At 34.9% G+C, this 16428-nt stretch overlaps 1 protein-coding gene across 3 annotated transcripts in view; it reads right to left on the bottom strand.

Moving 5' to 3' along the window:
- SGCZ (sarcoglycan zeta) overlaps window positions 1-16428 on the bottom strand; it is a 298348-nt gene that overhangs the window by 138493 nt on the left and 143427 nt on the right. For 2 of the 3 annotated variants that reach the window (XM_003797658.1, XM_023517806.1), the window contains exon 2: window positions 9470-9571. The exons of the other annotated variant lie outside the window; for it this stretch is intronic. In XM_003797658.1, coding sequence (XP_003797706.1) covers window positions 9470-9571 — 102 coding nt within the window. The remainder of the gene's footprint in view (window positions 1-9469; window positions 9572-16428) is intronic. 3 annotated transcript variants of the gene reach the window in all.

Here is a 16428-nt window from a genome sequence, read left to right as displayed (position 1 = left end):
CTACTCAGGAGGCTGAGGCAAGAGAATTGCCTAAGCCCAAGAGCTGGAAGTTGCTATGAGCTGTGATGCCATACCACTCTATTGAGAGCGTTATTAAAATTAATTTAGTGCATAGGCAAAAAGTGAAAACCTCCCAGTGAATTCTGTGAGGCTAATAAAATATTAAAGCAAAAGTAACCAAAGAAATTAAAATATATGTGGGAAAAAAATCCTAAAAATCCTTACATATGCAAATACCAAAAATAAAGTATCGACAAACTTAATTTGCTAATCTATTAAAAGATTGATACTTCACAAAGAACGTAAGTTTGTTCCAGTAAGAAAGGAATGCATCATTTGGATATCATTTCATGTAATTTACTCAATAAAGTAAATAAGGAAAAAAGTTCAAATCTTGATAAACATCTAAATATTTAAAGAACTCAATATTTATTTATTTCCAAAACTATAATCAAGCTAATAGTAGAAAGATGATTTTTTAATCTTTATGTTATTTCCTTTTGAGATAGAGTCTCACTATGTTGCCCTCAATAGAGTGCTGTGGCATCTAGCTCACAGCAACCTCAAACTCTTAGGCATAAGTGATTCTCAGCCTCCCCAGTAGCTAGGACTACAGATGTCTGCCACAATGCCTATTTTTGCTGTTGCTGTTGTTGTCATTGTTGTTTAGTGGGCCCAGACTGGGGTCAAACCCACCAGCCCTACACATGTGACCAGTGCCCTAACTACTGAGCTACGACCACCAAGCCAGTTATTTGCTCTTTAACATGGAAACAATTTTTTTCTCTCTGTTTCTAGGATACGACACTCCTTCAGTTTCCCTTCTCTGTGCTTTTAGGATATCCTATCTATTTGATTTTTCTTCCCACCTCGTGTGCCTTTCCTTCTTAGTCTGCAGTTGGTTCTTTCACTTTTTCCCAAACTCTTCAATCTTGGGGTACCCAAGGATTCATTTCATAGACTGCTTATGTTTTTTATCTATTTTGGTATTATTGTCTAATCTTATCTACTAAAATATACATTTATACACACACACAGACACACACACAATTTGTGTCTATAGCCTAGACCTCCATTATGAACTATAAACTCATATTTACACTTGCCTGCTCAGTTAATAGACAAATCTAAGAGCTCCAGAGCTGTGTCTAATCCTTCCCCACTCCCACATTTCAAACGCTTCTCTACATTGATGAACAGCAACTGCTCAGACCAAAAAAATAATAATCATCATCAAGTTAGATTCTCTTTCCTTGATACCATATATACAATCTGCTCTCAAATCCTTCAACTCTACTTTAAAATTATACTCTCCTTAATATTCATAACAGAGTGAAGATTAATATATGCAAAACACTTAGTAGACTATTTGGCTTTCAGTAAATATAATAAGGAATGATATTTCTGGAGTTGGCCATTATGCTAAAGTTTTTACTGTTCATCTAAAAATTACCACAACGTCATAGTCCATAATATATTCTGGGCTTCTATGACCTACATTTGCAGATGATAAAACTAAGGCACAAGGATGTTAACTGAAGTTGTAAGTCACAGCTCTTAAGTAACAGACATAGGATTTGAAACTCAGAATTGGACCCTAGAGCTGAAAACAAAATTCAAAATATAATAGAAATAGTAAATTTCAAGAAAATGGTGCGATTACATTCACAACATAGAAAAGAATACCTTTCCTATACAAGCCCAAAGCCTATCGGATAAATGAATGGAAAGCTCATTCACTTAAACAATTAAACAAATGATTAACAAGATATTTGTGATACTCAGAGGAAGAATATCGCTGTGACATGTTCCTGGACAATACAAAAGAAGCCCCGAAAAAGTTGAGTGAAATCCTATTCCTAGGCAGGAAGACCAATGTTACCAAGATGTCATTCTCTACAAATTAAATATAACCATAATGAAGTTCCCAACAGAAGTTTTTAATGAAATTTGACAACTGATTATTAAGCCCATTCGGAAGAGAAAACGCACAAAAGTCAAATGCTTTGAAAAATGGGCACTAACGAAGCACTTGCTCTCAACATTTTAAAACATTCCTTAAACCTAGAATTCCAGCTTCTCGAAAGTAATGCCCATAGAAGTGAATAGAGACCAGAAGTAATTCATGCACATTTGAGAATGCCGTGTATTACCAGGGTCATGTTTCAAGTCAGGAATGGAAAAAAGTTGAATATTTAATTTGTGAAGTTGTTTAAAATAAAGAGGTGGGGAAGAAAAAGGATGAAGAGGAAAAGGAGAGGAAGAGGAGAAAGAAGAGGTGGTGGAGGTGGAGGAAGAGAGGGGAACAAAGAGGGGGAAGGGGAGGGAAAGCAAGGAAAGAAAGAAGGAGTAAGGATCCTCCATAATCCTATATATCAAATTCCAGAAAAGTTTTCAAATCTCTCTCTCTCACTTTCTCTCTTTCTCACATACCCCACATGCACCCTATTTCACCCACAATTATTGTTTTAAAAAAATCTTTATTTTGAAACAATCAACAATTTCTTAATGTAAGCTTATGCTAAAAACTTGAAAAAGAAAAGAGAGATGATTTCATAGCACCACTGAGCATACATTCCCATCCTACCCAAACCCACATCTCCAGAAGGAAAGAGTTGTGCTAATGTATTTATGAAAAAAAAATGTAACCCAAATGAATTAAACTAGATAGAGGATAAGAAGGTGATGATTAGAGAGTCCTGGAAAAATGTACCAAGAATGGAAGACTGTATATATCACTGGAAGGAGTCTACAGAGGTAGAAAGGCCCACTAAAACCTAGAGAATTATAATCCATCCATGTCTGGTTGGCCTAAGTCAACTGGTAACATCTTAGATCCTCAGAAATGAGAAAACAGCCAGTCTGCCCTACCTTTCCCACCAACAATCACTGTAGTGAAACAAATCCAACTTGTTGACGGTAATTCCTCTGCCTCAAATTGTATCACATCAGATACCATTTGAACCAGATAAAGGAGGTGCTTAAGGTTTAAAATTAAAAGTTAGTATTAATTTTAATAAAACCTTAGCTCAAAGTCAGTAAAACAACTTTATCAGATAAAAGAGAAGATTGTAGGCCTATGCAAAATTCTGAGAAACAAACCGCTGCCATTATTAAAAAAAAAAAACAAAAACAAAAACATGAATCAGAGTGCCAGGGCAAAATTCATCTGACGAAAAACATTAATGGAAGGGGAGAAAGACTCTCAATGACAGTTACTTGTCAACATAGGAAATAAGTAAAAAATATTTATATGTAAATATTAGTTTAAAATAATTAGTGAAGCTGTGATAGCCATTGAAAACAAAAACATTACTGCTTTCTTTGAAGAACTTAATGAAAAAACTAAGTTATTAAATGAAAAAATGATGAACATTTTCTAAGATGAAAGTAGTGAAATGCCATAAAGATCTCACGCATCCAGGCATCAGTTTGATGTCAAGCATGGGAGAAAAATGCTAGGCACCTCTCAAGAGTTTTTTGTGCCCATATTTGGTGCTACAACATAATCGAGAAAAATTTTCACAAATGTGAGGCAAAGAAGAGATGAACCTCTAATAACATTCTCAGAAAAGAATAAGGGCAATAGTAAAATACTCAAAGCATGAACTATCTCAGGGATTACAAAGCAACAACAGCAACAACACCTAGTATTGTTACAGCTATTTTAGAATTTGTTTTGCAATTCTGTTTTTATCAGAATTCCCCCATCCAGGAAACAAAACAAAAAAACAAGTAACAGCGAACTAGAACTAAGAATGGATGATTTGAATAATGAACTGAAACATGGAGAATCCATAGTACAGGATCTGTGACAAGTACTTCAGCCATCTGTGTGTAGAATCAAGATCAGTCTGCTAAAGGCAATTAATGACACAAAAAAATAGCTGGGTGTTGTGAATGTTGTGAACTCTGAAGAAGGGAAAACATCACTATCAAAAAATCTAGATATAAAGTAGAGTGAGGAAAAATTAGGAGGAAATCATCTCAAATTATACTGCAGGGAATTAACAAAAGCTGCTTGAAATGAAAAGTTGGAACTAATGCATCCAGCCTCTTAATGATATCCACGATCTTTTGAGACAGAGCCTCAAGCTGTCACCCTGGGTTGAGTGTCGTGACATCACAGCTCACAGCAATCTCCAACTTCTGGGATCAAGCAATTCTCCTGCCTCAGCCTCCCAAGTAGCTGGGACTATAGGCACCTACCACAAAGCCTGGCTATTTTTTGGTTGCACCCATCATTACTGTTCGGCAGGCCGGGGCTGGATTCAAACCCACCAGCTCAGGTGAATGTGGATGGCGCCTTAGTCGCTTGAGCCACTGGCACCAAGCCTATCCATAATCTTTTATTCTTAACTATTATATGAAGATAATTAAAAAAAAATTTATGGTAAATATTTAAGTCCAGCAACATTCCAAGGTACTAAAGATTTTCCCAATTAATTTATATTAGTTTTAAATGGCACATGCATATCTATACACTTATTTGCTAGGTTTAATGTTTACATAGATATATAGTTACACAAATGTGATGATGTTCACCAAATGTTAATAAGTTTTATACAAGTAAAGATTTTGGAATGATTTTGGGGTTTTTAAACTCAAGGATATTACTGTAAAATCATAAATTTTACCTGTATTCAACCCCTAATTATAAAATGATAGTGATAATAATGTTGATAGAAAAATGATTATGGATGCCTTCAGATTCTGTTTCAATGAATTAACTTGTAAGGGAGGAAGAGCCCTGTGGAGAGGAGATTTACCATGATACCTGAAAGACAGAGGAGATTGGCAAGTTGTATAACCAGGAACTGTATTTGCCGTGCAACCTAGTCCCATGGCTGCGTGTCTGAGCTGTATTCACGGTTGTAAGACTTGAACACACAAAGTGCAAAGCTATGTGTAACCAAGGACTCAGCATCTCAGCTTCGAAGACAAGTGAAATAGGCATGAGGGGGGAGCAGAGCTCAATTCACACTTTTGTTAACACAAGACTCCTAAGAACTCAAGACCTCTTTGCTATGGAGTTCCTGGAATTGGAATAATCTAGAAGTAGTTTCTCCGGTACAATTATCCGTCCATCATGCAGGGTGCTGGGAGCAGTGACAGTGGTGAGGATCACTTCAACTAAGGATCCTTGAATGGTGAAAAAACACACACAAACTAAAAAGAAACAAGAGGGCTGTTCAGCTCATCTCAGATAAAGTTTGGTAATGCTGAACAAGGTTCTAGAGAACCCCACGTAGCAAATTTTACTGGTAAGAATCTGAAGAGTGTGTAATTTAACCACATCAGTATCTTGGCCTCTTATGACTTTGGGAGATATACTCCAGTTACATTAAAAAAACAAAAGACTCGTCATTGAAAGTCAGAATTTCCTCATACTTCCAAGAGTTTGCCTTAATGTTAGACTCGTGTCTTTAAGACTAATGCAGAAGGTTATCATTGACCCAACTGCCACATCCTTGGCATTTTTCTCGTCTGCAGGAAGATATATTTAACTTCACCAATGTTCAGTAATTCATCCTTAAAAATAATGTTAATTTTGAAAGATGCATTGAATTCTAAGATGCTTCCAGACAACATATGATAGTTTTCTGTGTACATTTTTGATAGACTACTTAGAAAAGACTCATTTTTGACAAGCATAAGGAAGATTGACTTCTATGGATAAAATACTTTCAATTCTCTATAGATATTTTGTGATGGGGGGTCATTTAGCTTGTAAAATGGGTCCAGCCCAGAGTTTAAGAAGTTAGATGTCCAGATGTGTGTTTGCAACCAACTACATTTTCTGCCGGGTAGAAATCGTTCCCTTACTGTTCCATCAGTTAAGTAACTACATAACCAGAAAGTAACTTTGAGTAAGAAAATTCGGTATGTCAGTATGGAATATTGGATATTATGAACAAGGCAACAGGCTGGACTTCATGTGGGACAAACACACACGTACACTTTAAGCCAAACTAAGATTTTTCTCAGCTTAGGAGAATCTTTAAAAGAGCATGAACGGATCAATAAATTGTGGTATATGTATACTATGCAGTCATAAAGAAAGATGGAGACTTTACCTCCTTCATATTTATATGGATGGAGCTAGAAAATATTCTTCTTAGCAAAGTATCTCAAGAATGGAAGGAAAAGTATCCAATGTACTCAACCCTATTATGAAACTAATTTTTAGCTATCATAGGAAAGCTATAACCCAACTTTAGCCTAAGAATATGGGGAAAGGGGAGAGGGAGGGGAGGGGAGGGGGGAGGATGGTGGAGGGAGGGTGATTTCTAGGATCACGCCTATGATTTATCCTATAAGGGTACATGTGAATCTTTCTAAATATGGAAAATAAATGTCTTAACACAACAACGTGACATGAAGACTATGTTGGCCAATTGGATGAAAGTATTTCAAAGTGTATATGGAAACAACACACTGTACCCATGATAGTATTAATGTACACAACTTTGATTTAATTAAAAAAAAAAAGAGCCTTTTGAATTCAACAGATTTTCTTAGGCCAGAACTATAGGAACATTGGAATTTTATCATCCCAAAATTCGAATACATGAAAATGTGCAAAAATTAAAATTTTAACTAATTTTTTTTTAAATAAAAAATCTCGTTTCTATTTTGCTACTGAAATGTTCCTGTTTTTTGGTTTTTTTTCTTAAGAGTTAAGAATTTTGGTAAGTTTCTACCAAATGCATTTTATTTTTCCTCCCATTGGATGAAGCATTTAAAGGCAAACAAGTCACATACTTCAGTGTTCTAAAACTTATATATAGCTATTATGTAGCTTATAAAAGCTATTCAAATAATCCATTTATAGTGCAGAAAAGAAACTCTCATCAAAACTGCCTTAATTTTTAACCTAATTTTACTTACAAGTAACAGTAATCATCCTATGAATTTCTATAACTTGTTAAAGTTTCTGAAGGGCTTTTTCATATATTTTATTATTTGCATTTATCAGGCAGACAAACTAGGAAAGATAGATTTTTTCTTTTTGAGACAGACTCTCAAGCTGTTGCCCTGGGTAGATTGTCATGGTGTCACAGCTCACAGCAACTCTTGGGTTCAAGTGATTCTCTTGCCTCAGCCTCCCAAGTAGCTGGGACTACAGGTGTCCGCCACAATGCACTTGGCCATTTTTTTTTTCTTTTGCCATTGTTGTTTTAGCTGGCCCAGGCTGGGTTCAAACCCACCAGCCTTGGTGTATGTGGCTGGCACCCTACCCACTGAACTACAGGTGCTGCCCTGGAAAGATGGATATTACCCATGGGTCACTAGGACACTTTTGAGACAGACTGTTACAGTCTATCATTTCTATTTTTCAAGGTCAATTTATTAATAAGAAAACTAAAGCTCATAGAAATTGTGGCTGGCCTCTTAAAAGTAAATAGACTTTCTATCTGAGAATAAGCAACAATATGCATTCCCCGACAAGCAAATCGTAATGTGGAATTTGTTTGTGAGGTACATGTATACACATGCATGTATATCTTTATTTTAAATATTTTTGTTGTGTATATGTGCAGAAATTTCCCAAGGAGTGAACAAGTCTCCTCTTTCTGTTCTGAAACCAGATTTCTCATCTGACTGATAACGTTCCCATTGGCCTATGCTTTGCACCATTGCTGGTTACCAGGAACGAACAAGGATGAACATCTATCTGTTAATCTATGCAGTCGGGTCGACCAATGCAGTAGGTTTGGGAGATGTTCTTCAACATTCACAGGGATGAAGGTCAGACAGCTCAATGGCTTTAATGCTATAAAGTTAGTGGACTCTGCCTTACATGGGTGGAATCTTGGTATATACCTGATTTTCAGGAAAATCCTAATTTATACTTTTTGTTAGACCCTGAAAAATATCCTGGCTGAGAAGACAAATTCTGTGACCTGCCTGCAGGGGAGAGGGCTTCACAATCCTTTAAATTATGTCCCTAGGCAGCCACTACAAAGTGGTCTAAATGGCTTAGGAGATCAATCATCTTTGCTGTCTCTGCATTTACCATTAGGATGCTGCATTTTCAAAGAAGCTTTGGCCTCTATTGCTCTCATCTTCTTCCCGTATTAAGAAATGTATTGATTTCCCTATATAATTATGATCCCTTCAAATATTAAGCTGTTTAATAGTATCAAACACAAGAAGAACTCAAACGTGAAAGAAGAGACTTCTAATCAAGGGAAATGTAAGCAAGCTAATTTATTTTAGTTTTCATACAACTAAAGCAAAAGCAACAAAGAAGATTTTAATGTTTTTCAAAGTTTACTTATGTAAGGTCAGGTGTTCGTACATCTGTCTCTAGTGTTACTCGTCTGACCAACATTCAGAAAGTTAAATAGTGCCAAAGTATTGTTTCAAGTACCAGAGCATGGTCACTACAGCAACGGTACTCAACCTGTAGGTCCCCACCCACAGGAACTGTATTAAAGGACCACGGCATTAGGAAGGTTGAGATCCACTGCACTATCGTGTATTAGGGAAGCTCTGTCAGTTCCCATGTTAAAAAAATAAACAAAGTTGATATAATGACATTAACTAAAAGTTTTATGGATGAGAATCCTCTGTCTGTTGTCACTTTGATATGTCAGGAAAAATGACTTTGGAGCAAAGTATTCAAATTATGGCTTACTAGGCAACCCATTTGCTAATGTCTATATTGGTACCGTTAAAGATCGCTTTAGCCTAAAATAGATTTTCATATTTATAAAGAAGTATAATCTTTTTCCAACTTTATATAACAAGCTTCTATTATTTCTGTCTTAAATTTATTTTCACAAATATACACATATCTCAGGAGAATATCTATTAGACTTGAAAGATTCTAGTATGATTTTGACGTACCCAAGAATAGTTACTACTTTCTGAGAAATAACACACGTTAGCCCAAATGAACAGAACTCAGCTGCGATCTTTTGGTTTTCAGCATGCTGCCCAGTGATCAGACTCATAACACACACACACAGACACACACATGCACACATTCGAAGGATAAATATTCTGGTTTGCTTAAATGATATACGTCCAGAAATGAATTTCATTCCATAAAGCTCTTTGTCATTCCTCTCAAAAACGGATGTCCATTTAAGCTGATGAGTTCAATAATATGTCAAATTAAAATCATCAATTCATGTCAGGACTTTTTGCAAAAGTTATTCAAGATGCATCATGTACCCCCTTTGAATGACTGCAACTGTGTATTAAATAAAGGCCAAATTTTATAGACTAACACAAGCAACACTGTAGTTTAGTTGAAAATAGTTTTCTGAGTCATTAGTTTGAAACTAACTTTTGCCACTGTTTTCTAATTATTTTACTGCTTTGATTTCTACACATAGGTCTTTAGCTTAAGGAAACTAAATACGTGCCGAACAGATAAGGGAATTCTATTCTATTTCAGCCTAAAACATAACCTCTAAATTATGTTTCACAGTAAGCCAAAGCCAGTATCACATACCTTTCGGGAATGAATTTCTTTCACATACAATGGAAGTAGAAACTCAGATATACCTTCAAGTCGGATTCCCTTCTTGGTGACTCTCAGATTTCCCATACCATCCTACAAGCAATGAAATATAATTCACTTTTAGGTTAATTAGAGAATGAATATCTGGCCACAATTTTCTTAGGCCTAAATTGAGAAAACAAGCTCAAATCAGAGATGATTTAAGGAAAATGAGAGATTGAATCTGCTTAATGAATGATTGTAGCACATTGCATGCATACAGAGGGCTCTATTTAAAATGAAAAAGAGGATTATGAAGGAAGGGCATCTTTTCCCGGCTCTATGAGAGACCAAGATTTACTTTCTTCATGCATTGGTCAGTTAAACTAAACATTAGGTAATAATGATACTTACTACTTGACTTACTACTTGATCTAGTAATATTTTTATATTACAGTTATACAACAATTTTGTAATATTTGAATCTTCCCATTTGTACAATAATGTTAACAAGTATTTAATGAATGACATGAATAAGCATGGAGATCTAATATTCCTGCCAGGAGGAAACAAATGTTCTATCCTTTATAAAACAACATCTAGGAAGAGAGAACACACACACAAATAAGGTTTATGAGACATAATGAAGTAAGTAAAAACAGAGCACCATTGGGAGTTTTAAAAAGGAGATTGTACATCTAGTAAGAGAATACACCATTTTTCATGAAAGACCCTACCTATGAGAAAGGACTTGAAAATGAGGCATTTTGACAGGGGAGGTCCTTGGAGAGGGGAATAAAATGAATGTGCTGGTAACATTTGGGAATGAGCACACCCTCTGATCTGGCCAGTTTATGAAGTTTGTACTCTGAAATATTGGGACAGAAAAAGAACTGAAAATATGTCTAGAGGCCAGAAGGAAGCCATGAATTTCAAAGCTAAGGGGTGTGTACTTAGCTAGAGATGAGAGGATTCTAGCCATCTTCCAAGAGAAGAAAACTAAAAAAAATATACATTAAATGGCTCAATGGCTTGAAATGTTCAGAGGGAAGCTTCAAGAAGATTAAGCTGGCAGAAGGATTGTGTAGGGCGAACTGACAAAGTATCAGGAATCAAGCACCACTTAGCCATATGAGGAGTGTGGTCAAAGAGTATCCTAAAGAATTATGACTAATTTATATGGAGATGCCAAAAGGAGGAACATGTAAGATTAATCTAAGGCTTCACAGACTCAAATAGATATGGAAAAGTAGCAATTTTTTAAAAAGTTGAATATGAATTTATAGTGTCAGGGTCAACAGTAAATTTAGCTTTTTAAGATTCTAACTTTATAGCATTCACGTATCATTGGAGATGCATGGTCTATCAACCAGCACATCTGTAGAAAAAGGCAGTGGAATGACAACTGATTAAGGAGGACTTGACTCTAGCATGGGGCATAAGCAACCCCGCTGCAGAAAGACTCTATAAAACAAAGGAGAAATTACTCAATGATAATGAGGTCTAGGGGCTGGGAAAGGTATTTGATATATCAGGGAGCTTGTGATCAGTATTTGAGGAAACTGGAGAGAATATCATGGTCTCCCCCTCTGTCCCCTACCATACCCCAAAAGCAAGCCAGTGAGGTGCTATAATTGAAGGTATTAGTAGTAGGCAATAGTTACTGTAGAAAAGTTTTGGATAAAGAATACATAGAATTTTAAATAAGAATTGAAGGACTTTAAAAATACTTTTGAGTTGGACTACAGGAAACTAAACAAGAGAGACATTTTGAGGGGGTCAGGTCTCCATCGTACCATAGAAACAGTAATGGATCTTAACTGAATTAGATTTGGGGTGAGACAGAAGGAATTCGTTTCTGGAGGAATGGGAAGAACCTCAAAGCTGACACTGGCAATCCTTATAGGAAACCAACTCTGAATGAATGGATGAATGAGTTCCAAGCAGAGCTGAAGACTTTCTCTAATAAGAAAACACATATAGGGTGGTGGCTGTGGCTCAAAAGGGTAGGGTGCCGGCCCCATATGCCGGAGGTGGTGGGTTCAAACCCAGCCCAGGCCAAAAAAAAAAAAAAAAAAAAAACACAAAAGAACACAGAGGACTCCTTTGTATCAGTTTTATAGGATCCTCTTTCATTTTCAAAAACAGGGTCTCTGATGTAGACAGTAAATAACATGGTCACACATTTACTGGCATGTCTAATCAGTATGGTTTGGCGATAGTACACCTATCTAAGAATGGACAGTGAGAGAGACTCCAAACTGAGGATGTGCTAGACAAGAATGGTGGGGAATCCTGAGAATGTGGCATTCTAATGGATCAAAATAAGATGTCTTTGAATAGTCGACCATTGTTTTTCCTGTTGAGTGGTGACAGGTTAAGCAAGAAGCAGTCTTAGGCTACCAAAATAGAGCAAAGTCAAAGAATGGTGAATGGTGATAAATTAACGACCAAGTTCAGTAGAAGTTGTGAAATATGAGACATTTTCAGATGGATCAATTGTCAGAAAAGGAAACTGGATTTTTAGATCTTGAAGGGAGTGAATTTTCAATTATGATGAGACCTTAAGAACAACCCAAGCAATAGCAGCAGAGCTAGAGACAACATTCTTGGAATTCAGAACATTAAAAGAGTATTAATTAGAACATGTTCATTAGGGCTTTAAACAAATTATTTTGCCTTGACTAAATCTCATACAGTGATTGCCTGTATATATTCTCAAATCCCTCCCAGAAAGAAGAGTTCTGAAATCCTCCCCATAGAGTGGCTATGGAGATACTTAATGTCACTATTAGGCTACCTAAGAGCAATTACAAGTTCTGTCACCACGTAATTTTCATTTCCGTATTAATCTTGAAAAATGTTCTGATTAGATGATTGGAAATAAGAGCCCTGGGCATCCAAAGTTACCAAAGTTAAGTGTAGAGCTGCTTATGCTATATACATATTTAATCTTGGAATGATTCCAAGCTTAAGCTCAATGAATTGTCTTGTATTTTCTTTGTAATATACAATTGTGGATCTATAAATGATTGTATTTCTTTTAAATTTTATTAAGCAAAATTCCCCTGTATAAATATAGGACCACTTTATGATACTATAAACTCCACCATACCTATTTGTCTCTCCTTTTTTTCCTGACTTGAATAAAAAAAAATGACATTTCATCTTATTTGATATTTTAGATGGACTGATAAAATGCATAAATTCATATAAGATCTGTTTCACATATATTTAACCTATGGCTCACACGCACGCACCAAGTCCACTAACACTTATGAGTTCATGAAATAATCTGGTTTTCTTCTACAGGAATATTAGTAAGTTCATTTTTACTGTCACTATAGCTTGCTGATTCACTATATTCTTAATCTCTTTAACACTAGAAAGGAAGGAATGAATTTCTGATTTTTTAGTTAAGGATGCTATTGCCAAAAGCTTCTCCTCTCCTTCCAACTCCTTTCCCTCCTCCTGTCCCTCCCTCCCCATCACTCTCTCTCTCTATTTAGCAGAACTAAATAGTTTTCTGTTCCTTTACCCACTTTGACAGAGAATACGGTGCCATTTTTGAGGCGATATGGGGCTGCATAGCTTGGGTTTGCAACTTCGCTTTACTATTTTCTAAATGTTGATTTTGACATGCGGTTTATCTAAACCCAAATACATTTTCTATAAACATCAGAAAAATCACAGTATTACTCATAGGGATGGTGTAACAAATTAATGAGGAAATATGTGAATGTATTAGTCTTGTGCCTGGTGTATTTGAAATGCTTATTCCCTTTCTTGTAGTTTATTGAAAATAATATTTTAATAGCAGATTTACCTGTTCTCCAATCAACACATTTAAAAAAAATCAACCACTTTTCATTTCTTATTTCTCATTACCAATGGCACGATGACAAGTCAAGACCACTTTATCTCCAACATGGCAACTGCCACTTAATCACTGCTTACACTATTACCTTACTACATTAGTATTTATTCTTGCTCAAGAACCTACCACATCACTCTAATCTCTAGATAACAACCTGCATCCTGGGTGGTGCCTGTGGCTCAAAGGGGTAGGATGCTGGCCCCATATGCTGGAGGTGGTGGGTTCAAACCCAGCCCCAGTCAGAAACCGAAAAAAGAAAAAAAAAAAGACTTTAAATCCTTTAATTTAAACATTTACTGTGCTTTCTAAATAATCCATTGTCATTTTCATGTTTAGGGGAGATATTATGAAACAATCTCTTCCGTGATAGTCTGATCGTCTATTCCAGAATGATTTTCAAGTTTAAGTATTTCCACTAAACTGAACTGCCAGGATTTCGTTTCAGAACAGATCTATGTTTTCCCATCTAAATTTCTATAACCACGTATTTCACTGTTTGAACTGATCTGCCCTATCTCCTTTTACTACCCTTTCCCATTATTCAAGACCCAGTCCAAAGAATTCCATTGTGAATATCCTAGTCAGTAACATTTCTCTCTATACCATGTCTCCAAAATGCTGTATTTATACTTACAAAATATATCATATTCTGCTTCTAATTTCAGTTAGCTATATATTTATTTCAATCTCTTCATTAGAAGTTCATAATCAATCTTATTCATCTGCGTGCCCATTTATTCTCCTTTCATAATCTTTTGGAGAGTAGGTTTTTTTGAGTATGTGCTCAGTAAATGCTTGACCGTCGACTTTATCAGTAGAACTCAGCATTTGAAAAAAATGAAACAGAATTAAATGGATATCCTTTTAAAATTCATGATAATGAAAATGTATATAATTCTTCTTTAAAAATTTTAAGTATAATTTTCATGTGTTTGATTTTTGTGGCAAGGTGGAACATACTTTGTTGAGAAACTTTTTGGAATTTATTATGTGAGACTACCTTAAAAATGAATCATAGGGATGAATGTCAACAAAGAGAATATTAACAGTTATGTCATTTTAAATTGAATATCCATGTTCAGAACTTTGCAATGATTTGACCCAAGCTCACTTGGTCCTCAAAATTTTTAATGATTTTGGCTACATTGTATTAGAGATTAATGTTAACTATCCCCAATATTTAAGGTACTCTTCAAAAGGAAAATGTAGTCGTCAGTAATAAGCATATTGGAAGGAAATTCAGAAAAAAATTTAAATGAATATATACACTAAAATATAGGCAATGTATAATTTATTATCAATATGTTTTTTAAATATGATGGAAGGAATCCACTAGCCAGAAGAGAATTAAATATAAATTTTAGATACTTTTTCCCAGTTAAAACTGAACATTCTTTTATAAATTACTAGCATGACATATTGCAAAAGAAACTGAATAGGAGGAAAGGTAAAGAGAGATGTTTTATGACTTTGAATGTTTAATGGTGTTATTCCTTCTACACTTATATTTCCATGAGAAAATGATTTTAAAGAGTCACTTTAGTGACAAATTGGAGCCTGGTATGACAGCTATTTGGGAGACAGAGCGTTAAGTATTTTCAATAAAGTACAAGTACATAGAAAATGAAAATATTAAATTGTTTAAAAGAAATCATCAGCGGATGCTGTTCTTTACTCTGTATGCTACATGGTTGAAAAAATCTATTTTCAACTAATTAAAGAGGAAGTTTAAAATACCTGTGCATTTTCTTTTTCTTACTTCTTTTATATTGATTTGTACATTTTAATGAGTTGTTTTTCCCTCAACCATAAGAGAAAACAAACAAACAAAACATAATTTGACGGCCTGTTTTCTATGTGTAGTTTTACTGTGTTATTGGCCATAAGCATTTTATTTTCAATTTAATTGACTTTTTTTATGCCTAGATATACTAGGGAAATAAACTACAGGAATAACAAATGACAGATAGAGGAATTTGGCCTCTAATTCAAATTGTATGGAGACATTTTAGAGATTGAACCTTGTAACTATTATCTGAAATAACTATTATCTGAAATAAGATTATGTTTTTTCACTGCCTACAGTTGTTCAAATTTCATAATTTATAGGTCTTAACTTGTCCAAGTTATAAGAGAAAATCCTAAATATATTTCATGCTATAATAACAGCAAATATTGTGTTACTCTGACTTACACTAGTTCTCTTTTAGCTACATGTATGATTTTTTAAAAGCATAGTAAAATAGAATTTGTCTTCCAAAACTTTTCTTCTGCTAACACATTTCCCTTGTATGTAAAGAGGGCGCCAAGAAAATACATCAATAGTCTAAGTAAGAGAAAAACCATTGCAATTATAATACTATATACTGATTATGAAAAGTGAATACCAGTCACATGGAGCACCTCTTGTAATTGCAGAGGTCAAATGTGAGTTGAATATTACAAATTTAAAGTCATTTTTTTCCTTTCTTAAAATGTGTACACATATACAAGAGAGGGCCTCAGGAAAAGTTTCCTTCTTGTTCTAACCACCTATCACTAACCTTGCCGAACATATATGATTGCTGAATTAAAGAAAAAAAATCATTCAGGATAAAAATTCGACCAATCAAAATAAAATGAAAATACATTAATCTGACACGGCAGGATCACCATCACTCATGATATGGAGTAAAAATGGATGTACTCAAATAATCCAGCAAGAATATTTAATTAAGAAGCCAGACGAGCCCAAAGAATCCTTTAACTTGACATATAAATGGTAAAATTATAAAATGTATTTAACAACAGAGCAAAATGTGTATACATATACATATATATGAAAAATTCATATAAGACAATGGTGACCAGACCATAGCTATTTAATCCAGTAGAGACATTTGAAATACACATTTTATATTGAATATTCCTTAGAAAAAATACATTTTCCCACAGGACACAGGAATCACTATCAGCAAAAAATACTAGTCTTGTATGGTCTAGTATTAACTAGGTCATACAACTTTAAATGTGTGTAGACTCAACAGCATCCAGCTGAACTTGAAGTTAAGGTTGTACTCAAGGGATAAAATCAGTGGTTGTGGCTTACTACAAA

This window comes from Otolemur garnettii, unplaced genomic scaffold, assembly GCF_000181295.1.
Source record: "Otolemur garnettii isolate 467f Iridium unplaced genomic scaffold, OtoGar3 scaffold00121, whole genome shotgun sequence".
NCBI lineage: Eukaryota > Metazoa > Chordata > Mammalia > Primates > Galagidae > Otolemur > Otolemur garnettii.
Note: the sequence above shows the minus strand (reverse complement) of the source record. Positions and strands in the feature narration are given on the sequence as shown.